Genomic DNA, 24957 nt, shown 5'->3' with positions numbered 1-24957 from the left:
ACAGCGGCGGCGGCGATGGCGGCGGCGCGGCGCAGGCCGCGGCTCTGAGGGCAGCGGCAGCCCGACCTTCGCCGCCGGCCCCGCACGCCTACAGGCGCTGACACCCGCGGCGAGCCGCAGCAGAGCCGACCGGCTGCGAGACCCCCGCCGGCCCGGGCGCCGGGGCCCGGGACTAAGGAGGAGGCGGAGGAGGGGCGCTGGCCGGAGCCAGGGCGGCCGCGGGGCCCTTGGGGCTTGGAGGCGTAGGGAGCGGGCCCGGGGCCGCGGGGACCCCCCCGTGCCTGGGGGGGGCGCTGAGGAGACGCCGGGGCACGGCGGGGGAGCGGGGCGGCGAGGCCCCCTCGGGCAGCCGGGCCTCCGCGCGGGATGAGCCGCCGCGTCGCCAGCACTGCCGCCCCCGCGCAGGTACCGGGGCCGGGCCGAGCCGGGGGGTCCCGGGGCCGGGGAGGGCCGCGCAGGGGGTGGGAGCTTCGGGAGCCTGCGGGCGGCCCTTCGAGGGGAGGGGATCGGGACGTGGGTCTTAAGCCTTTGGCTGCGGCTTCGTGTCTCCGTTTTAGTTTCGCTTCGCTGTTGGCTGAAGTCGGGGTTTGCTGCAGCCCTGCTGGGGCCCCACAGCCGCGCGTCAGCGGGGCGGCGGGGCTTTGTTTTCCTAACGGCTGGTGACCGTCAGCGGAGGCTGGGAAGGATGTGGCCCGCTGAAATCTCTCCAAGTGGTGTCTTTTAAAATCAAAATGCTTCAGAGCTTGTCAGAAATAGTGGAACTTCAGACCCTGCAGTTCATTGTATAGTTTTCCTGTAATGTGAGTTTGCTGTCTGCTAGGAAAGATCAGGAGTTTACAAATCATTGCATCTTTCTTTCCTGTTAGAGCTGTGGCTCTTACGGCACCTCCAGAGTCATTCCCATCGATTCGGTGGGAGCAGAGACACCTTCCATGTCAGTGAACAGGTAGAAAAGGGACATTTGGACTAAGCCTACAAACTGCCTACTTACAAATCTCAAAAGTGGTGTGACTAGGCACGTTGTAAGGGGGAAAAAACATGGTAAATTACTGCCTTAGCTGAAAATTAGTTGGCTATGCAAATGAAGTTTAGAGCATCTCCAAATTATTGCAGGAGTGGCCTGACCTGGTGGAACCCTCCTTCTTGTGGCAAGAAATAAGTCATTCAGATGAGCCAGGCTGTATTTAGATGTCCAGAAGGATCATACAGGATCACCTTATTTTGCTTAAATGGTATTGTATAATCTCAACTTTTCTGAACATGTATTCACACAAAAGTTGAGACCTGGTGATTATACTGGTGGCTGTAGTACAGGGTACGTAGAAGCAGATTCTGGTTTAGTCTGTATACTTTGGCCTGGCAAACAAAATGAGAGGATGGACCTTTGAACTGACACCATTTTTAGACCTTAGAGAAGTACAGAATGTAACTGCTGGTCAACAGGAATTACTTAATTTTGGTTTTAAGCCCATGGAGCTGGCAGTGCTGGCTTTAGTAAGATATTTCCTAAGCTGGGAATTCATTTATCAGTTATGAAGTAAATCTATTTCCTGATCAGCAGGAAAAATTGCCTCTTTATCAGTCAAAACAACCATATAGTGAACTACAGAGCCTTTGATTTCATCAGAACATTTATATTATGTGAAACAGTTTTTCTGCTAGAATCTACTCTAGTCTTCTCTTAAAAAAATCCATAAACTTTAAAGAATGGGAGTGGCACTCCTTAAAATTTAGAACTGTTCCCTCCCTCTCCCCAGGTTTCTGACTAACCTACTAAGAAGGCGGAATGGAGATTAATTTTAAGTAATTGTAGGATACTGGAGTTTGACTTTTAAGCCCAGCCTTGAAACAGAGCGCTGTCTTTATGGAGATCTTTTTATAGTTGCTTATTAATGTGCTCAAAATACCTGCTTGCAGTGAAGTTTCTTGGTCATTGAAGGTGATGTTCTAGGAAAGCTTTCTTGGCAGTCAAGCCTATTTATCAAAGGCATTCTATTAAAAGCTTCAAAAACTTCTATGTGCTTCTTGTTTACCTGCATGATTCAACAAAGCTTTTCTGGACCTTCACATAGGACATCCTCAGAGATGGGATTTGGCTCCTGTATTAACAAAGAAGTTCTGAAAGAGTGGTAGGGACAAGGAGCCCAGTCTGGGGGGCACAGCCCTGTCCTTACAGCGACAGCCCTTCTTGTTTCTTCCCTCTGGTCTTTTTAATTTCACTCTGGGATAGGAACCATGAGTAATTACTTTGCATTGGTAAATATCTGTTCGAAAGGAAAGCGTGATGACTTTAAGTTGTAGCAGCCTTGGCTCAGAGTGAAATCTCAGAGGAGGGAGGTGATGGAAGCAGCCTGTATATACTTTCCCCAGCAGCAATAATAATGCCTGCTCCTTTCCCATTTATGTACGTGAGTGTCAAACAGACATACACGCTAAATTCCCACGTATGAAACACGTACTGCAATGCAAGTATTCACAGGTGTTACTGGGCACCTGTTGTGTGCCAGGGTTACAGGTATTTGCAGGCAGCGGGGCTGCTGCTGTTGGACTGGAGCATGGCATGCTGGTAGCTGTAGTTTCTCTGGGCTGTACGAAGGCATGAAGGGGAGGGCTTTTGCAGTTTGTTGCATCATGCAAATAGGGTGCCATCAGCTTACGCTGATGTGTCCTTCTCCTTGGAGAAGGAGAGTATAAATACCAGTAGAGTGTATAAGGCACAATGCTTAGATGCTAAACTGTTGGATAAGCCTAGTATTCTCTGCCTCATAACCTTGTGAGAAAGAATAAGGCTTTAGTCAAAAGAGCCACATGTGGCAGTTCTCCTTTGAACATCTGTCTCTGACGTTTCTGTTTAGAGGAAAGTGGAGACAAAGGCGTATAAATAAAGGCAATAGTATGAAAATGGATGTTGCCAGAAGAGGGAGACAAAGCAAAAAGCCGTGTGGCCAAGATGCTTGTTTTTACCTGTGAACAACCTATGTGTAAGGCTAAAGCAGAGAGGTATCAGTTTACTTAAGGGATTACTTGGTTGAGGGGGAATCAGTCATCTGTGGGTTTCTAACCTAGACCAAAGGTTATTTCCTTCTAGTTGTTACTCATTGTAAAATTAGACAGCGTCTTCCTTGAGCTAAGCGTATGCCCGGATGCTGGCACTTAACAAGGAGCCCTGCTGGCGTTGCAACCCACAGAACCTGAGAAGTTGAATAAGCTTGGTGGAACTAAGTTTAAAGAATTTCCTTCCTGTTCAGGTCAGCTGGTGGCAGCTAACCCAAGGGTACTGAGGCGTTTTTGTAAATAAAATGTTTGCTGTAATTCTAGGCCCATCTTGACTCTTTATCAAGAATGATTCTAAAGGTGAACACTGTCCTCAGCCTTAGCAGATCTCAGGTAATCACCAGAGGCCCTCCTGCAAAAATGAGGAGATGGTGGTCATCAGATGACAGCCCTTAGACATGTCAGGAGCTGAGTTCCAAGGTCCCGGTTTCCCCCTGAAATTACAGATTCCTGACAGGAAACCTTGCCTCATAATTTCTGCTCTACTTTAGGCTCTGGTGAGTCAACTGTTGCTGGCATTTGGAGCTTGAGAGGTAAGGGTATGAATCTCCAAATGTTTCATGAATGTTACAGATAGTTTGAGATCTTGCAGGAAGAATCCCAATTCTGCTGCAGCAGGGCAGAACTGTGAAGCTCTTACTGTTTGAACCCTGAATCTAAGACGTGGCTCTGGTGGCTGTTCCTCTCCTCTCTAGAGATATTTAGGTATATAGTCATTAGAACTAATTCCTATACTGCACAGAGAACCATGCTGATGATCTGCTTTGTTTCCTTTCCTAACAGGCCAGTGAGCCTAACGCCTCCCATTAGTTCCCGAATGTCTTGCAATAGTCGATACCAGAATTCTTTTCCAGCCCCATAAGGCAAATGTAGGTGCCTTATTTGACAGCTCTCCTACAACATCAGGATATATATTTCCTTGCACCTTTCTCCAGGGGTCGCATAGAAAAAAACTTCTTTTCACATTAAAAGATGATTTGATTTCTCTTGGTATTTAAATGTCAGCATTTTCTTCACTGAGAAAAAGATGTATTTTTTTAATGCAGTATTTTATTGCCCATATCAGCCAGGTTTTGTTGTAGATCTCGGGTCCCCTCAACCCTTACAGTGCTTTACTTAGTTAAGTCAAAAGAATAATAACAGGTCATTGTCACCTATTTTTTTGTAGTGGGAAGTATCTATACTAAAAGCTTATTTTTTTTTAAGTTAGAGTCTAGCGCTTTAAGTTTTGACTTCCTTTTGCATCCCCCCCCCCCCCCAGTAGAAAAGATCCCTAATCTCTGTCTAGTGGAGGTAAAGGCAGGGAAAGAAAGTATAATACTTTTGATGAGGAGGTTAAAATATCCAAAGGATAATTTGATAATGCATCTAATGTTGAATCATTTGTATTGTTAGTTCTCATATTAAATTATGATTTGTAATGAGAACCGTACCGCGCTAGGAGATGCAGTATGAATGTAGCCTAGGAACTTTCAACCATATTAGATGTCCAGCTTTCTTTTTATCGAGTCATTCAGAAAGCAGGACTCTTCTCTATAAAATGCTCTGTAAATTGCAGTACTCTTATCTAGCAGACCTTCTTGGATGATGCTCCTAAAGCATTACTTAAAATAGGCATTTACTGCTATTAAGTGAGATATTTTAAATAGAAGTTCTGCATGTGCGTAGTCATTAAAGAGTATACGATATTTTCTGTGTGAACAGGACTATTAGCCACTTCGTCCTGCTAAGCTTTAATTTGTATAAACAGCATACCTTGCTGCAAGTTCAGTCTTTGCTTAAAGATTGAACCCTGAGTAGAGTAACCTTGTGCACGGCAGCTGCTCGTGCTCACTGACCTTAGACCGCCAACGTTTCTGTGATGAGCAGCACGTTCCATAAATACGTGATGTTTGACAAGCTGCTTCAGGCTGATTAGCTGTCTCAAAACAAAAACAACAACAGGAATTAAGAGTGAATTAATACTTTGAAGGCTTATGAGCAAAAGTACAGTTAATGCTGCTAATTAAGGCATTCCTCCCCATGGTCTCTATATGATTATTAACTTACACATGAAGAAACTGAGAGACAGAAAAATCATGATTTATCCCAGACCATGTGACACGATGGTGGCAGAAATCTGACTAGTGCCTTGGCCTGCCTCGCTTCAGGCACTGTGCAAGTTCATGGTATTGCTAGAAACAATCGTATTTTGAAAAACAAGGCAGTGTGAATGTGGGAGCTAAATATTTGTTGTCAGAGCTTTCAAGAGAAGTGAACAGAGAATTTTGGTCTATCCCTTGGCAAAAATGTACTTTTCAGTTGGTTGTAGGTAAATCTGTAGCTGTACAGCTCTACTGCAAGTACTATTTGTTGGAAGTAAAGAAGCAGTGTAGCCCGTTCCAGCAGTAGTTTATTATATAGACTTCAATATCTGCTGAAATACCACTGGAATACTGTTTTTAGAATTTCAGACTCAAGAAAACGATTTGGCTTGGTTTTGACCAGTGCTGATAACTGAAGATATATTATTTCTGAAGTAGAGACTGCCATGTCTGATGGATAGCTTGGTATAGAATCCAGTGTGGTGTTGGGGTGTTTTGGGGTTTTTTTTGTTTTGTTTTTTTTTAATTAAGCTAGCAAGATTGGAGAACTTGTACCCAGTTTTAATTGTGAGCCCCCCTTGTTGTTTCTTTTCTAGTATCTTTTGCACTGACCAGATAAACTATTCATGCGCGTTTATACCTCACACCTACCCCCCAAAGTTCTTAGCGTGTTAGGATTTTGACCGGCAGAAGGCCTTTGGTGCTTATCATTTCTTTTGAGTTAGCCTCTAATGGCAAAATATTTTGAAATCTTGAAATCCAAACAGAAAGCTGAAGGAAGACTTCATTCCCACGCCTGTGCTATATTTCAGATTGCCATATGCAATGGACACTGATCTCAGTTCCCAGGACAGGAAGGACCTGGACAAGTTCATCAAATTTTTTGCTTTAAAGGTAACTTTTTCTCTTGTGGGCAAATGCCTCTTCTTTCTTGTTTAAGAAAAGCCATACTTGCTGTGGCTAGAGTAACAAGGTTGGGGTTTGGGGTTTTTTTTGTTTTTGCTAAAGACCAAAGCAAGAAAAGCTGATGTTAAATTTAGGAGATTCCTGAGAAGAACTAGAAAAACATCTTTTCCCCTTTTTCTACCTTCAAATCCTCTTCCTTCCCCGAGAAGTGTCCTGCTGTAGAATCAGTTACAGGTGCTTCATACCTCTGTCAGCTTTGGGCTCCTATCAACACATGTAACCATCCAGCTGTTAGGTAGTATCTTCTGTTGGATTCCACTCTTTCATTTCAGCCTATCTAATTTTTATATTGCATCCAAAAGCAATAATACCAGAATGTTCTTTTGAGTTATGTTGATACATATTTGTAAAATTTGGCCTCACTTGGTACATAGATGCAAGTAGATACTCTGACAATGGCTATGTTATAAATGTACAGATTGAATTGACTTCCGTTTGTGTCCAAGGTTCAGGATATAGTTGTAAATTTCATTTCAGTATTACCGAAAACTGTGCAACTCCTGATCACAAAATTGACTTAGTCACTTCATGTTATTACAGAGAAAGGTCAGCTTAAAACGATTTTCTCTCTGAAATACATTTACCTGTTACATGTAATAACTTAAATTGATTAGACCTGAAGATTAGCATAGCAAACTCTACTTCTTTACATCCTGGTCAGCTCTTTTTTTTTTTTTTACTTGGAATTTGTCTAGCTCAGGTTCTGAACTGAGGGTTCTGCTGAGCTCAGAACATGAGTGTGTATCTTTTCCTTTCTGTTCCAGACGGTACAAGTAATTGTCCAGGCCCGACTTGGAGAGAAAATCTGTACCCGATCATCATCCTCCCCAACAGGCTCTGACTGGGTGAAGTCATGTTTTTTAAAGCAACTCCATAACTGTTGGAGATTGTGTGTGTGTGTGTGTGCACGCGCGCCTGTGTTGAGAACACGTCATTGTTACAGTCTTGTGCAGACTATAATAACTATTCATAAAATAACTACTGTATTCAATTATGTTCATTGATGGTGTGTGGTGGGGTTTTTTTTGTTGTTGTTATTGTTCACATACAACATGTTCCTCTGGGCTCTTAAAGGCTGATTAGAGGAGAGATAAATGATACCTCTCAGCAACTCTTGCCAGCTAAGGCACATTTCCAAGATCTGCTGGGGTGGGGTGATGAGTTCTTTTCTGTCAGAAATTTGCAACTCTGCAATTCAGGACTTTGTAGTGGGCTTTATTAAAATTGAAGAGACTCAAGATACTCTGTGGGTGAAGATAGAACTCAAGTGAGGGAAAAGAAACGTGATTTTTGTGGCAAGATCAAGAAAAACATTTGAATTAGCAGCCAAGGAAATGTTTGCAAATATGGAAAGCCTGAGTCCATCTGGGAATTTTTTGTTTCATAAATACTTCAGTGGACACTGACCTAGTGATAGGAGAAGAGGAAATGACCTCAAGTTGTGCCAGGGGAGGTTTAGATTGGATATTAGGGAAAATTTCTTCACCGAAAGGGTTGTCAAGCATTGGAACAGGCTGCCCCGGGAAGTGGTTGAGTCACCATCCCTGGAGGTATTTAAAAGACGTGTAGATGTGGCGCTTAGGGACATGGTTTAGTGGTGGACTTGGCAGTGCTAGGTTAATGGTTGGATTTGATGATCTTAAAGGTCTCTTCTAACCTAAATGATTCTGTGATTCTATATGGGTCTGTGAGTCTGTCTGCAGTGTACCACTAGGCAGTTTTTCAAAGAAATAAAAAAAATTAAATCATCTCTTTCATTCTGCAGTTCAACTTGGCAATCAAAGATATACCAGAGGTTACTCATGAAGCAAAGAAAGCCCTGGCAGGACAACTACCTGCTGTTGGACGGTCTATGTGCGTGGAGATTTCTCTCAAAACCTCAGAGGTGAGAATTGAGTCGAAATAGATGCCATTTTTTTACTTGAATCTTAAGTCACCTACCAGAGCTCCTGCCCTTTAGTCCAAGACAATGTGAAAATATCTTTGTTTATGAAGTTAGGTAGTATGCCAATGAAAAGAAATGTATTGTTTAACAGAAGCAATTCACTGCAAATATCTGAGGCCAAACACAAATGATAGAGCAGCAAAATTTAGTTTCTTAGATAATGAAGAGCTTAGCCATTCTGAGGAAGGTATTCCCTCAAGTGATCTAATTGTGCAGTGAGACTTCCAGTGCACCTTTTTCTATTATTGCATTACAAGAAAGTGGGAGCCAGGAGAAACATCTTCATTGAGAGGTGTGGCAGTTGCTGATCATTAATGAGATGTGAAAAGGTTTGTGTTCTGAAATGAGCCTTTGTTTGCCATCCTTTCTCTGATCCAGGGGGACTCCATGGAGCTGGAAATTTGGTGTCTAGAAATGAATGAAAAGTAAGTGCATTCTTCACACTTTCTTTGTGTGTGTGTGTGTTTGTTTGCTTTAGCTGATGAAATGGGGAAGCAGCACAATCCATGGTGATGAATGAGCACATATTGGCTGTGTGGCCTGGGACACTTCAGAGGGAAGTCCCCTCTTTGTCTAGTGCAGCAGTCAAACTGTTTAATATTGATGTCAAGAAAATAAACTAGTGATTTTATTCCTTTTTCATTCTTCCATTACAACTAGTATGCTTCCTCAGATACAAGAATTCATATACTCAGTAACGACAAATGTTTTTAATACTGAAAAGATGTTTCTGTCTAGTAGAAGGCTGCATGGCATTTTTCAGCAATTAATTCTACAACAGGTGACTAGATTGAAGTAGGACTCTTAGCTGGTTGGTCAATAACAGGTACCCACACTGAGGCTTTATTTTATCATTTTGGCAATAAAACTGACATTAAACAATTGGCCCAGACTCATTTTGATTTTTAAAAAGTAAAAATAAAAAAAAAAACCAAACAACTTAGTTGGGAACAAAGGACTAATTTTTTCCTTTGTGTTCTGTAGGTGTGACAAAGAAATCAAAGTTTCATACACTGTATACAACAGGCTGTCTCTACTGCTGAAGTCTTTGCTTGCTATAACCAGGGTAACTCCAGCCTACAGACTCTCAAGGAAACAAGGCCATGAATATGTAATACTGTACAGGTAAAGCAGAATATGAAATTCCCCATTTGAAGTGCAAACAGCAGATACTCTAGACTTGCACAGTGCAGCTGCAAATGTGGTAAAAAGGGATGAGTGATAATAAATTCAAGTTATTTGGATTTTAACTACTACCGATCAGTGACAGAAGAGAACTTTGGGCTATATATTACCATATAACCTCCATCTGAGCCATTGAAAGAAAAACTAAGCACAGGCTGTGAAGTATTGTTGTTTGCCTACCATGTTGAGAAGAGTACAAAAATTCTACATGCAAGCACTGGTTAAATTGCTTATTAGCTTCCAGTTGTTCAGTGTCTGGCCTGTATTTGATAAATGCCTGTCTACGTTGCACATAACTGCAATGCATGCTTTTGCAGTATAGATTCAGACTCTCTCCTGCTATTCCATTTTAAAGATGCAACCTCAGCTCCACTTCCTGTAGCTCTTGCAGTTTACTCATCCCAATACTGAGTTCAACTCTGTTTAGCCTGTGAGATCTGACTGGCTTGTGGTTCATGGTTATCACCTTCCAGTCTTTGTTTTTGGCTTTGAGAAAAGTCTTTGACATGTTTGCACAGCTAATTTAGATTATTCTAAATCTCACGTTTGTTATCATTTGCACAGCTGAGAACTTAAAAAGAAATCCCAGCCATTTCTTCATTTTTGCCTCCATTGCTGGTTTGGCATATACTTAAGAGCAGGTCTCTTTACAGCAGTTAATCTTTATGTTGTGTGATGAGTATCAGCTTTTAGACTCAGACCTGTCCGTGAAGTTTACATCGCTTCATATTTTTGCTCTGAACTGTAGATTTGTCACAGAGGCTTAAAAAACTTAAAGAGAAATTTCTGATTAGACTATCGTTTTCTCTTCCTTTTTATGTGACATGTCTTCCTCTGAAGTAGCTGGAAGGTTTTTTGAGATGGGCATTCTAGCCGCTTCTTTTGTTTTTTTTTTTTCTAAAGAGGAAAAGTAGTTCCAGTCTTTCAACTCATAAAATTAAATAAGCAATAAGGATATGTATAGCATTATGTCCCTAATGGACTTTAAACCTTTTCTTTTTCCTTTTCCTGCAGGATATATTTTGGTGAAGTGCAACTGAGTGGCTTGGGAGAAGGTATGATTAGGCAACACACACAAACTAGAGCAGAACTGTTTTCCACACTGGCTAGCCATTTATTACTATTCCTAAGTGCCATAAGGAAAGTTAAGTCTGAGGTTTACATACACTTTTTATCTGGATCTGCCATTGTGTCATAAGGTGACAGGTATAATGGTGGTACTTTGACAAAATCTAGGGTGATTGCCATTTTGACTCTAGTGATCCGGCACTGAAATAAGAATATGGAAGTGTGTTGATAAGGGGCAGGACTGGTAAAGGAGATCATGATGTACTCAGGAACAAGAAGCACTTCAGAGCAGTATTTTAGACCAAGATAGGGAGCAACATCAGAAGTCTTGTAGATGAAACCTACAAGCAAGGCAACCTAGTGTTGCTGTTTTGTTATGGGTTCTATGCGTGTCTTTGGAGTTCAGATTGCAAGGTATAATGGAAACACTATAGAAATAAGATAATGTAACCTCAGAATAGAAAAGTATGGAACATAAATAATCAGTGAAACTGATAATTGTTCCTTAACCTTACAGGTTTCCAGACAGTCCGTGTTGGAACAGTGGGTACCCCAGTGGGAACCATCACTTTGTCTTGTGCCTACAGAATCAACCTCGCTTTCATGTCAACCAGGTGAGAAAATGTGATCATGCCAGAAACTGTTTTACAGTAACGTACTATTAAACCTAACTATTAAACCCCTCATATTATGAGCCCCTAAATCTTTCCCTTCTGCTTATCCTTTCCTGCTGAGATTCTCCTTCATGAAAAATACTGTCTCTCATGCTTAAGTCTTGCAGCAAGGGGAGTATTTGGGTAGCCCTGAGCCAGACTCTAGAGCTCCAAATTGTTGATGCGTGCTTGGAGTTGCAGGGCTGAACTGTAAAGATGCTCTGGTCCCATTAACAGACACAAGGGTTTTCTGTGAGGGCGCCATGAATTGGGATGAGAGTAGAGAGAAAAAGCCAATAACACCATTGCTTGTTGCCTTGCAGGCAGTTTGAGAGGACCCCTCCTATCATGGGGATTATCATTGATCACTTTGTGGACCGTCCCTATCCCAGCTCTTCACCCATGCATCCCTGCAATTACAGGTGAGGAAATACTGAGTTGAAGTCATGGGCCATGGTGAAGGCATCAATTATGCCCAAATACAGAGCCTTTTCCACTATTTGCTGACTGCATGGGAAGGGAGACTGGAGGATTAGTGTCAATCATATTGACACGGTTGAGCATATGAGGAAGAGTGACATTTTTCTCCTCACATCTAGAAGACTGAGTGCAGCAAGCCCCAGTATTTTCCCAAATTCCTTACAGAAGCACTTGGACACAAAGGATGTTTAACCTTGGCTGCCGTTGGGAATTTGAAAGTGTAACAGTTAATCCTGCTGTAGAACTACGTGTCCAGAGGCATGCATCTCCAGATATTTCCTTTGGCAAAAGAGACGAGTTTAATTTCTCTTTGTAGATGAGAGGTTTGTCTTCTCTAAAATGCATGTGAGGGCACTCAGATTGGGACCAGTGGTATTGTTTGACAATGGTTCTGTAAGCACCAAAGCCAGTAGCATTAGCTGGTATAACAAAACCTTTAGTTCAAAAAGCAGAGGGAAGTGTTTCTGTTAGGGGCTAGAAGAGGAGCGCCTGGGGAAAATTAAAGTTTTCATACTGTGTTTTCTTCAGTTCTGCCAAGTAGATGAAAGCCATTCATAATTCTCCTTTCAACTCCACCCAAATACTCTCAACCTCCCTGCAGTGTTTGTCCCAGTGTGGTTTACTATTTGTTTTTTTAAGGAGTATTTCCAGTTAGAAAGCTTTTCTTTTCTTGCTGCTTTAGAGCTGGTGAGGACAATGGTGCAGTATACCCCTCAGTAGAAGATTCCCAAGAAGTGTGTACCACATCTTTTTCCACCTCTCCTCCATCTCAGGTAAGAGAAACCGGGCTCTTTTTACTCCTAGATAGAACAATCACTGTTAGAGTAGTGTGCATACTCCTACATCAACTACTGTGCAAACAGGCAGCTTCCTGCTGCTAATTAAATTTTAATGTGTGGGTTATTTATATCGTTACACTCTGAGTAAAACCTAGTTAGATACTAATTTCAACAAAATGCTAGGGGACTAGAAAGACTGAATTACTGAGAAAGATTAAAAGAACCTACTCCTGTAGCTGGGCTGAGATGTGCTTGAAGAGGATAGCAGTGTATTTATACATTCACATACCGATACTGCAAGGAGAGGAATTCAAGAGATTGATGCCAGGCAGCGTAAGTAGAGGTAACAGACTGACATTTTCCTGAAGTATCAGGAAAATGCTTATAGCACAGTCATGTTTTCTGCATTGCAGAATGGAAAAGCAGGAAAAAGACAAAAGCCGTATTTGTTGGACCATCTAAAACTAGTTGGGGCAGCAGGAATAGGTATCGGCAAACAAACTGGGTCATAATATTGAACTAGGGACTTAATATTCTGTACTTCCACCTACCCATGCAAATTTCATTTAAGTTTCAATTTAAAAAAAAAGATAATGGTTTCCTTCTGAATATCAGAAAACAGAAACTCCAATTCCTCCTTCTTTTACTGTCCTTATATATCTGACTCCACAATTCTGTATTTTGAAGACTTGGCCAGATTTGCAGTTGTCCTATAGCTTTAAATATTCAGGAATGTCCTGCCTTGTTGTCCAGCCAAGCAGATGGCTCTACTGATCTTTAAAGACAATCTGAAGACTCCAAATCTCTTTTGCTGTCGATGTGAAACATAGAATGAAGTGTAATTGGAATGCTGTTCCAAACGGAAAGAATTTGCTATGAGTCTTTCTACTGCTTCAGAGGAATTGGTATGACTGGTTTAGCAGAATGTATTCTACTGTATGAATGAGCTAGAAATGAGCTTTTCTTTGGAAGCATTTTTGTGCCAAGTGGATTTTGGGTGACAGGGCATCAGGCAACGTTGAACTAATCAGCCAGCACTCATGGTAAGTCTGATGGAATAAAGCTTTTCTTATTCTGCGATACACAACTCAGGAGATGAGTTAGTGGCCGAGTTGTGTCCTGCCTTTTCACAAAATGGGTTAAATGCAAAAGGTTTCATAAGGAAATTTCCACTGGCTTGCTCATGCCAGTGTTACTTAACAGTAATAGTGTATGTAAATACATTGAAGTTGACATTTCCCCAGGGGACATGAAGCTTTGCTGTCACTGAAGGGAAAAGCTTTATGAAACCAGATGAACCTTGAGGATTCACATTAAGTATGAGCCTACATTCTTGCTTTTCCTGTGGCCCATAGTTGCCATATGCTGTGCACTTATTTATAAAGCAACTGCCAGTCTTTGTTACCACAGTTAGAATTGTAAGGCTGTCTTGGCAGAGTGGTCTCTAAAGTAAATTAGAAGGGGGGAAAAAAAAGTTAATTTCTTTCTCCAGCTTTCTATATACAACTTAATGTGTAGGAAAATACTGGTAACTGTGTGGTTGTTTAGGCAAATTGTCCAAATCTCTGCCTGCCTTCCCAGTAGAAATGAGGCCTAACCTACATGATATAAGGGAATAGGTGTTACCTTTTCCCTGTGAGCTTGCATAGCATGTCTGTGTGTGTTGTGGATAAGCTCAAAATTCAGGAGGAGGTCTGGCCACGGGGAATACCCAGGAATGAAGCTTTCCTAAAACTGAAAACTGTTGGTAGGAAAATGACTGAGAGGAGGTATGGGACTGAACCAGGTTTGGATTGCCCTTTTTGCATTAGTACCCTCTGTGAGGCAGTGTTTACTTCTGGAGCATCACTCCTGTTGACGGAGTTCTCTCTTCACATCAGTGCGTTTGAATTGCATCTTAGTCTGGGTTCCCTTTATTCTAAGGGTGCAGCACAGACCTGCCAAGATATGATCCCTCAGAATGCTGGAAGATTAGGAGTATGGATGGATGGAGAGTATTGAAATACATGTAATTTGTACATTCCAAAAAAAAAAAATTACTCTTGGCTTTTTCTGGCATCCGCTCAGCCTTCTTCTTGCTAATTGGCCGGTACCAATTCTAATTAGCTGTGGAACAGAGTCTCTGGCAGTTACTTTCTGTCAGCATTCACTGGAGTCTAAAACATTACCTGTGTTGAGTGGTTCACTGAGATTGGAAAACAGTTCTTTACAAAATGAATGTGCTTCTGGCAACACTGAGACTTCTGCTCTATGTGTAGGTGTGGCTGCTGCAGCCAAAACCTCTTCAGTAGCATTCAGTTCATCCAACTCTTTATAGTTCTTCTCTGAAGTCCTTTTCTCTCTCTCTCCCCCCCTCTTCTCACTCTCTCTCTTTTCCTTGTTTCCTCTGTGTGTCTGTGTCTGTGCACAGTGTGTTTTTACTGTCACAAAGGCACATTTTCAGACCCCTCCTCCTGTGGTGACGGACACCTTGAAGGTCCCAGTGATGGGACTGGCCTTTTCACATCAAGTGAGTTGTCAATAGAATATGCTATACATGGCCAGATACAGTTCTGGCATGACAGAACAAAGACAGGAAAGTACAAATTTGACAATGTGGAATGTTTGTTGTGCATGGGAAAGGCTGGTGAACCCAAAATGAGCCAGACACATTATTGAGACTGGCTGCTTAAATGCCTTTGCAGATGAAGGTCTCCCAAAGACAGGACAAGCACCCCTAAATAAACAACAGCTGTTGCAAGGATTGTTAGTGAAATGCACAAGTAGTAAGGCACAGTGCTGAGAGTTTTCTCTTAACAGTCAGTGTCCCTAGAACCTGCAGGGTCATTAGTGCTCCATACAGCTTAACTAGCCTCATGTGAGTAAAAGTGCTGTTCATCATTCAGACCCCTGTAAATGATGTCAGTGTTGGCGCTGCTGGAGTATCACACACAGAGCTCTGAAAGAAGCGTTCTTCTTGAGGTCAAGCAAGCTAAAACAGGAAAGTTTTATTTAATCTGACCAGCTAGATTTCTGCCTGGGGCGTGTAAGGAACTTCTCCTGGGTTTCACTGCTTCCAGCACTTCATTCCTAAAGCAATCTCACAAGGGTTAGCTTCCCAATTCTCTTTACCTAGCACATTTATGGGACTCTGTATTCTTTGGCTGAAGCTATTGATCAGGCCTTGAAGATCAGCTCTTTCAATGTACAATGGGAATGGGTTCAAACAGTTGATAATGCAGTTGTTTTGGGGAAAGAATATTAAATATTAGCTCTTTAGTAAGTTGACGATCACCTTCATGCTTTTTCCAGTATGCGAAACAGGCCTGTAGAGCAGAGCTTCCCTGTGACTGGATATCGGTTATACCTTGCACAGCCTCCTCTTATGTGTGTAGAAAACCAGTCTTGTTTTCTTGTCAAGGCCCAGACTTAGTCCCCTGCAATAAGAACTTTTTAGAGTAATAACCTTCATTATTGATTCCAACGAAAATCTGTCATCCTTCTGCCAGCCTGAAATGCTGTGCTGTGCCTCTGACTTTTCCTGTTCCTTCTTCAGTGACTGATGATTATTCAGACTGTGGGGCATTCCCCTTCCCCTTCCTCTCTCCTCTCCCTTTGCCCTTCTTGTTTTTTCTCTTCTTTCTTAGCTTTCCAGCTCTCGTCTTTCCTATCAGCCTGCTGCCCTGGGAGTTGGATCAGCTGACATGGGGTATCCCATACTCTTTGCTGGTGGCTTGAATGCTGCACACCCTCACCAGGTACTTGTAGAGGGTAGAACAAACATAACCGGTATTGCAACCATTTGTGTCACTTGTACATCTGAGAGAGGCCTTGAAACTAGTGCATGCATTGGTATCCTGTCTGTCAGGAATGAAAAGAATGTGAGGTAAATATAGAGAAAGCACAATTTGCATGGGAGCTGGGAATTGGCTCCTCAGCACCCCTGACTCTACTGCGGTAGGGATCATGTGGAAAAACTACACCAAGAGAGCAGGCAGCAGACCTGTTTGCTTGCACCAGCATGTTACTGATTCCAAACTTTGGCTGTCTTACAGAGCTGCTGCCCCTGTAGCTGTCCAAGCACAGCATTGTAGCCTAGATATAGGATACACTGACAGTCCATATTGGCATATTTGCATCCATTCATCAGACAAATAAGCAAAGTTGACAGAAGTCTTTTTCTGCCTGTGATGTTGCTGCTACACCAGAGTTCTGCTGACACAGTGATGGTAGAATAGAATAGAGTATTTCAGTTGGACTAGATGATCATTGTAGGCACCTTCCAACTGCCTGACCAGTTCAGGGCTGACCAAGTTAAAGCATGTTGTTAAGGGCATTGGTCCAAATGCCTCTTAAACACTGACAGGCTTGGGCCATTGACACCTCTCTAGGAAACCTGTTCCAGCGTTTGACCACCCTCTCGGTAAAGAAATGCTTCCTAACGTCCATTCTAAGCCTCCCGTGGCACAGCTTTGAACCATTCCTACATGTCCCATCACTGGACACCAGGAGAAGAGATCAGCACCTCCCTCTCTGCTTCCCTTCCTCAGGAAGCTGTAGAGAGCAATGAGGTCATAGCAAGAGGATGTGATTTCCCGCCCCTCCCCCCCCCCCCCCCCCCACTTGAAGCAGAGGACCTATGGCCAGAGAGCTCTGCAGTGTAGAACAGGCCTGAAGTGGAGAGGATTGGAGTAGGAAGGGAATAAAAAAGTTTGTATTGTGGTGATCACCTTCTACTTGATGCCTCTCTCAGCCTCATGGGGGCTAGAGCCTGGCCATATGCCAAAAACCCCACTACTTAGTCCCGATATGACAGAATCTGCTCTGTATTGCACTGTGATGTTGACCTGAATTTGAGATCTCTAACTTGACCGTTCCTCTCTGTCTCAGTTGATTGGTCCAGGCAAAGAGGGGGGAGTTCCCCCGATTCCTAGCCAGCCAGCACATGGCACTCAAGCTGACCAAGAGAGGATATGTACCCCACTGGATGGAGTCCACTACTCAGCAGCTACTCCTTCTAGTAGGTAGGTTGGCTTTAGATGATCCACCACTTGTGCTAGCCCATTTATAATCCTGTTAAGATAAAACTTTTTGTTTTCCCCTTTTTATCTATTGTTTGTAGCATAACTACTGTCTTTCCATCCTCAAAAACAACTAGCAGCTTTCTCTGATTGGGGCTTTTTTTTCCAGCCTTTCTCCAAACAATGATCTCGCCCATCTACTTACACCTGCTAGTCACTGTAACATCCTTGCAACTTCCGTTATGTCAACTTTAACTTTATTATCAATTTTATCTTTTTTTAATCTCCCTACTGTTTTTGATTATAAAACAACAAGATGAAGCAAGTTCACAAGTGAGTCTTCAATTCTCCAGAGACTTAATGTGAATTGTTACCAAAACAGGTTGTAGTTACTGCAAATCTGTTCACGATTTTATTAAGAAACTTTAGGCACAAAGTTACTTAAAAGGAAACAATGCAACTTCAAACTGTCCTAAATCACCTCCCTCTCAACTAATTAAATCCTTCTTTGTTTTTGGTCACCATATTTATTTCCTGTGAAGTCTCTCTTGGGGTCACATAGTTGAGTCAAATATCTTAAGCAGAGATTTTGCTATGAGGAAACCAAAAATCATAGTTGCACTAGCACTTTCCTGGGTATGCTATCTAAGTAGTCCTCTTGCCAGAAGACTCAATTATTTTTTTTGTTTTAAAGTTCTGAATACCTGTGGTAGAAAAAAAAAAAACAGGTCATAGAAATAACTAATAGCCATGCAGTGAATTAATCATACTGGCAGTGGCTGTTGTGATGTATTAGACTGCTGCCTTTGTAACCCGAGTGACAGATACAATTCTGGTTCTTGCCCTCACCTCCTGACAGATCTGCGACTACTGTATTACTGAAAAAATAATAGTGATGAACAGGAATTGCTGTGAACGTGCACATTCTGAAGTTAAAAACCCATCTCCAAAAAGAAAAGCCTATTTCAGTTGGCAGCAACTTTTCATTCAACTAAATAGTTTTCGTCCAGCTTTAAACAAAAATCTGATTCCACAAGTGTCCCACTCCCCTTTTGTGCTCATGACTGAGGAGGAAGGTGTGGTACAAGGACAGAGATTTTCTGTTGTCCTTCTTCCAATACTAGGAGTAAACCCAGAAAAATGAAGGAGTCTTGTAAAGCATGTGATTTGTCTATATTGTTTGTGCTATGAGTCACTAATTAGTCTATTTTCCTCCCCCAGTGAGGACACAGAAACAGTATCAAACAGCAGCGAAGGGAAGTGTGGCTCCCCACATGACCTTTTGGAGACCATCTTTATTCGGAAGGTGGGAGCTTTTGTCAACAAACCCATTAACCAGGTAACTAGCAGTAGGTCTTCTCAGGGGGCACCATAATACCCTGCTTTTCCCATCTGTTCCTACACAGAGGAGCAAAAAGCACCCCAATGCCAGGGCAACCCCGGAGACTGAGAGTGCATATTCCTGCCTGCTGCATTTCCCTACAAGGTCTTGTCATAGGCTTGTTTTTCATAAAATCCTTTTGGGATGTGACAGCCACTGAATTTGCCCCACTTTGCCAACACCCTTTTTGGGTATGGAAGACTTGATACTCCACTTGGGTCTCACAATGATCTGCAACTACCACAGGTTCATAAACTGGGGAAGCTGCTAGCAAGCCTTCCTTCCTTGAAGGGACATGCAGTAGACCAGTTCATCACTAGTAAGCAAGCATTTAAGCTCAGCTAGGGCAGCTTAGAGATCTGCCCAGTTCCTAGGTCTGCTGTTCTAAGCCTTTTGGATGGATGAAGGAGAATTGTGTGAATTTGTAGCAGTTCGTTAATCCTTGCCTATATTATACAAGATGTATATAAGCAATCCCACCTCAGGGTATGTATCTGCATTAGGTCAGCTGAGTACAATCTCTCTTATTTTATGCCTTTTAAATGAGGTTGTCAGCCTCCTGCCTGTGATCTTGGGCAATTTTTAGCAGGCCTGACAAAGACTTTCAATATCCTTTTCTGTGCTGGGTAAGCAGAGCATCTTAGTGAAATTCTGTTTGCTGAATCTCCTCAGGTGACCATGGCCAACTTAGACATTCCTTTTGCCATGTTTGCTCCCAAGAATGTTGAGCTGGAAGATAACGACCCCATGGTAAGCCTCTTCCAGAGGTATAATATGTGCCTTCTCAGCATCCCTTATGCAACATCCATGCTATTCCCTACCTTGAATACACTTTGTTTTTTGAGCAAAGAACTAGTTATTCAGATTTGTTTGTTTCAAGAAATCTCCGGTGTTGAGTCTTGGGCTCTCTAGACATGCAAATAACAGTATGTGTTTGCTGCCCCTGTTGTAGCATGTGTTTATTGTCCAACCTCCTAACTGCCCCCACACTGTCAAAGTACACAGACAGACGTGATCATAAGATCAGTACTCACCATCTTTGATTTCTTGGGCAGGTCAATCCTCCTGACTCCCCAGAAACTGAATCTCCTCTACAGGGCAGCTTACACTCGGAGGGCTCCAGTGGCAGCAGCACAGGGAACACCCATGATGACTTTGTTATGATTGACTTTGTAAGTGCCCTCATCAGTGCTCTCACATAACAGCTGCATCTTAGATGGGCTTCAGGTGCTGGTACAATGGCAAATGATGTAAGAGTAGTTTTCAATGGGGGTGGAAAAGACCCATGATTCACAGTTCCAAACTAAAGCTTGACAGTCCCAAAACTGCAAAGACATTGATACCCAGAACCAACAGCTACAAATTGAATACTCTTTCGGTTCCCTACCAACACCTGGGCTTGGCGTCCCCTCTCTAATGCCTAAAGGAGCCAGATTCTAAGGAAATGCTCTCTTCTAAGTGCTCAGGCAAGCACAGATCTTAGCTGTTCTTCAGTTATTTAATCTGCATTATTGCAGCAACAGTTGTAATGCCAAGATCTTTACTGATAGCAGGTAATGACTTTACCTGAGACTATAGCAAAAGGGAAGCCAATGTCTCTGAATGGGAATTAACAGCAGTATCTTTGATTCTAGAAACCAGCATTTTCAAAAGATGACATTCTTCCAATGGACCTGGGGACGTTTTACCGTGAGTTTCAGAACCCCCCTCAACTCAGCAGCCTCTCCATTGACATTGGAGCGCAGTCCATGGCAGAGGATTTGGTATGGAACCCTGAAATTTCTGTTTGTGGGAATATGTACTTTATAATGCTCTCTCTATTCCTAGTTTGAAAAAAGTCTTATCTTCATAGAATCATAGAACAGTTTGGGTTGGAAGGGACCTTTCAAGGTCCTCTAGTCCAACCCCCCTGCCACGGGCAGGGACATCTTCAACTACATCAGGTTGCTCAGAGCCCCGTCCAACCTGACCTTGAATGTTTCCAGGGATGGGGGCATCCACCACCTCTCTGGGCAACCTGTGCCAGTGCTTCACCACCCTCAGCGTAAAAAATTTCTTCCTTATATCTAGTTTGAATCTACCTTCTTTTAATTTAAAACCATTACCCCTTGTCCTGTCGCTACAGGCCCTATTAAAAAGTCTGTCCCCATCTTTCTTATAAGCCCCCTTTAAGTATTGAAAGGCTGCAATAAGGTCTCCCCAGAACCTTCTCTTCTCCAGGCTGAACAACCCCAACTCTCTCAGCCTTTCCTCATAGGAGAGGTGTTCCATCGCTCTGATCATTTTTGTGGCCTCCTCTGGACCTGCTCCAACAGGTCCATGTCTGTCCTGTACTTTTCAGAAGAGAGACCCTGCCCAAAGGGGGCCCCTCACTAATTATGTTCCAGACAAATGCAAATTGGTTTGTGGCACACCTGAGCCTCTGAAACTGGTGTGTTTATCTTCAAGCTGAAAGCTGCTGCCACATGCTTGCCATGGCTGTCATTGAAACCCCCAAAACTAATCCTGCCTCTGATGTGTCAAACTTAGTGGCAAACTAGGCCTGATCTTGCAGCCTGAGCAGAGGTAAAATCCTGGTGTGGCTGGTGAAAGTCATGTCTGGGTGAGTGCTGTATTGGGCTCACAGGCATTGTAACATACTGTGGGGAAAAATGAATACCAAAGGCTAAGAGCTGCAAGTGACTTGATGAAGGCAGTGACATGAGCAGGTTATTGTGCTGCAGCTGGTGGCGGGAATTGCACAAGGCGAGGCCCCAGTGCACCTACTGTTCCTGCAGAACAAACACACTCTGGGCAGAGTGCCCTTCTCAGGGTCACTTGCTGGATGCGGCCAGAGGACTCCTGGATTTGTGCATGTGGGAAGGGGAGTCCAGAGCAGTGGAGAGGGGTTGCGTGACTCAGAACTTTTACCTTAGAGTGTGTGTTTAAAGCTTCCTTTTATCTGCTGTGAATGAGCCCTGATTTGCACCCTTCTTTACCCTTCCAGGACTCGTTACCAGAGAAGCTGGCAGTCCACGAGAAAAATGTCAAAGAGTTTGATGCCTTTGTAGAAACCTTGCAGTGAAGCTGTTCTCCAGTTTTGCTGCAGCAGTTCTTCCTCCTCAAGGCATCCTGGAGAATGACGTCAACAAATATCTCTGTTGCCCCTGCTCTGCCTTTTGTCTCACTTTGACTAGTTCCTTCCATCAAGTGAGCTGTCTTTGATTGCTCTCTTCAACAGCAGATACAGCTCATCTGCTGATTTTCCTCAACTACACCACCGCATAGTTCTGGACCGCTTTTCCTGCTCACAGTCAGTTTTGAATTTAAGACTTCAGTAGGGACACAGGAAGTCAAACTCCAATGTATGAAACCTATTTTCTCCTCAGTCTCTGTTCTGTGTGGAGGGGCTTTGTGAGAAGTTGCTGTATGTTTCCTCCAGAGGTCCTATGGTGTAAGTTCCCTAGGTAGAGCTTCTTGCTAACAGACTTCTTCGTACAGTCTCCGATCCTGTTAGAGCATAGAAAGCTTTGGCTCATTTCCAGGGTCTGTGAGTTCAGCAGATTCAACAGTTTTAAGTCCAGGACATGCATTCCGCAGAACAGGGCATTTCATCCTGACTTCAGTGTGAGTGCCTGGAGCCCAGGGAGAGACGTCAGCTTTGGGACCTGTGTAATACAAGTTACCTTTGTTTTCCTGCTTCTAAGGAACTGGATCTCTACGCAGTTGTTTTGTGTGAGGCCTTCTGTTACGCTGGTTGATAAGCAGGAATGAAACTACAGAAGCGCTTTCCACATTTCCTTCCTGAGTGTACTGACACTCGGCCATGCTGAGTTTACCAGTGTTGAATGTTGGCAAGCCTGCATGTAGCAGCTGTGATGATGCTGAATTCATAGTCTCTGCTTCTGAATTGTAACTGTAAATACTAGGAATCCTGTTTCTTTAGGGTTATGTAACTAGGAGTCTTAGTCCAAGATTCTTTCCTCTAACCCTTGCAAACCTTCCTGCTTTATGGTTAATAGATGATCTTAAGAATCAAGAAATATTTATTGCTTTTAAAGAAACCTATATTTAAAAGACGTTCTGTTTTCATGTAGTAGCGCGGGTCATTCTGCCCTAGATCACTGCAGACAGCAAGTGTGCCATGGAACCCTGGCCAGTGAGACTGGTCTCTCTTTGCAGGAAAATATCCAAGATATTTATTTTCTAAGACAGACTTGATTATTCTAATATACTACTCTGTTTTGGGGACTGTGTGTCCATTACATCCAGTCAGGGCCCGTTGACAGAATGAAACGCACACATCAGCGTAGTGGAGTGGCAGGGACTTGGTGAAAAGCTGTATTCTGATAGGCATGGATGAATTTGCAGTGTTCTTCAGCCTTTCAGAAGGCAGCTTCTTTAAAGAAGCACATTTTTTGGGAGCTTATGGTACTTTTTAATCAGCTGGCTTTTGATTAGCTGAAATTTTATTTTTGTAATGATCTGGCTATCGATAGTGTGACTGGCTGGCAGTGCTCTATGGTTGATTTGGCTGTTGCGTGTCTTTTGCCTGAGGTAAGGATGGGAGGAGAAACAGTGACACTAAACAGAAACTTAGATAAGGTAGGTAGTCTTGTGGTTCTCTCTCCTCCTCCCATGTGTAACTAGAGAGAGCAACTGCAAGACCCCTTACTGTCCTAAAATACTGTTTTTCTTTTCGTTCGTTTGTTCTTTCTCCAGAAGTGGGGTTGCGTTCCTTCAGTACTGAGGAACCATCTTAATTTCTTTAGAGTAGCTGAGTAACCAGTCTTCTAGTCAGTGCAATGCGGCAGCTTCTTCAACTTAGCTGCATTCTTAATTGAAAGAGATTGCTAGCAGCTGACAGGGGAACCCCACCTCCTCTCTAGAACACTATTTCTGTGCCACTGCTAGAGCAAGAAACCAAGTTCAGAATAAAGCTTATTGTAAGGTCAGAGCAACACTGCTTTGAACTTTACCAGCTTTTTTGTTGAGTGATGTGTTTGGTGGGAGGCCATGTGAGCTCTAAAATTGTAGGTAAGAAAGAGCTTTATTAAAGGAAAGCTACCCACCAGAACCTTTTTAGCTTACTTAATCAATTCAACTTTTCAGCAACCTCACACAGAAATTGCTTAGTCCTTGCACAAACATTTAAGAAAGCTTCCAAGATAAACAGCTCACAGGAGGGCTTAAGTTACATGGGCTTTAACAAATACTTGATCCCCACAGCCAGAGCCACCTTGTTTTACAGACGGAAAGGGTCACAGAAGTGTGCAGAAACACAAGGAATTAACGGATCAGCTGGCTCTCACCTCTGCTCAGGAAGTTGGTCTCTGCCACATTGTAGGAAGCAGCTCACAGACAGGTAGTTGCTGTCACCTTTCTCTTAATGTACAGGCTGTGCTTGGGAAAGCAATACGATCTGGGCTGCAAAGCAGCAGAGATGGGGTAAAGCGCTGTATTCATGGAGAATAGACTAGGTTGAACTTCATCTAGCCAGTGCTACTGCTGTCCTCTTCTCACACTGACAAGCTATGGAGTTGGCAGAAAGCATGCCATTCTTGCTAGTCCTGTCCAGAAGGTCCCCTGAGCCAAATACGTGTGCTCATTTGTTGATGCAGTTCCTAACACGGCTACAGCTCCCACATCTCATAAGGCAGAACGTCAGTGCGGCACGTTCTTTTCTACTTCAAAAGGCTGGAAATTTGCCTATATAAGCTGCTAGTGTTGAGCTGGATGGCCATAGCAATAAAGAGATTCTCTAGGGCTGAGTTATGTGCCTCTTTCCTGGACATTCCTCAGTTTCAACACATAGTTGCTACATCTAGGCTCCGAGTTCCCTGACCACTGCACAAATGCTCTGCTTCAGGAAAGATCTAGCTGCTGCTGTGGCCTGCCACAGGTTGTGTTATGAAGGCTGTTTATTTTAGCAGCTGTCTGCTCAATTCTATATTAAGGACAGTATGTATGTAGCTGCTGATTTATGGATACTTTGGGTGAAGGCTCTTAAAGTGTATTGTTTTGGAAATAGTCTCCAATGTACTTCAAGTATTCAAAGAATTTCCAATAAAACTTTTACGTAAGCAACACTCTGTTTGTGCTTTTCTCCATGTGTACTGACAGGTGTGGGACAGTCCCAACCTCTCACTCTTTGTCCTCCAGGAAACGAGATAGTCAGAGAGCTGCCTGTCAGTGATTGCAGGATGGAGCGGGTTGCTGCCTCCAACAGAGAGGGTAAAATGCACTGGTGCGTTACAGTTGGAGTAGGTGAGACCACCTTACTGGAAGGATAGCGAGGAAGAGACAGAACAGGTGCCTGGCTGGTCCCAAATGCAGGCATGGGGAACAGTCACATAGTGTTTGGCCCTGGTGACCTTCCCAGT

The 24957-nt window shown here is 43.1% G+C and overlaps 1 protein-coding gene across 11 annotated transcripts; it reads left to right on the top strand.

Annotated features, from left to right (window-relative positions):
- The first annotated feature begins 19 nt into the window (after positions 1-19).
- On the top strand, positions 20-24663 carry ATG13 (autophagy related 13). Of its 11 annotated transcripts, none has more exons than XM_076344538.1 (18): positions 20-405; positions 5951-6032; positions 6869-6949; positions 7870-7989; positions 8428-8474; positions 9034-9174; positions 10249-10289; positions 10820-10916; positions 11279-11377; positions 12118-12208; positions 14625-14723; positions 15841-15951; positions 17084-17217; positions 18436-18520; positions 19268-19345; positions 19651-19767; positions 20230-20358; positions 21582-24663. In XM_076344538.1, exons 2-18 carry the CDS (start codon positions 5964-5966, stop codon positions 21657-21659), a joined length of 1617 nt encoding a protein of 538 aa, XP_076200653.1. In that variant the 5' UTR covers positions 20-405; positions 5951-5963; the 3' UTR covers positions 21660-24663. The 11 variants fall into 11 exon arrangements, with proteins under 11 accessions (XP_076200653.1, XP_076200654.1, XP_076200657.1 ...); XM_076344539.1 differs by having other exon boundaries at positions 18436-18553; positions 19693-19767; XM_076344536.1 differs by having other exon boundaries at positions 21-405; positions 18436-18553.
- Positions 24664-24957: the final 294 nt, after the last annotated feature.

The sequence above is a fragment of the Aptenodytes patagonicus genome, chromosome 7 (assembly GCF_965638725.1).
Source record: "Aptenodytes patagonicus chromosome 7, bAptPat1.pri.cur, whole genome shotgun sequence".
Taxonomy (NCBI): Eukaryota; Metazoa; Chordata; class Aves; order Sphenisciformes; family Spheniscidae; genus Aptenodytes; species Aptenodytes patagonicus.
This window is presented reverse-complemented; position numbering and strand designations above follow the sequence as displayed.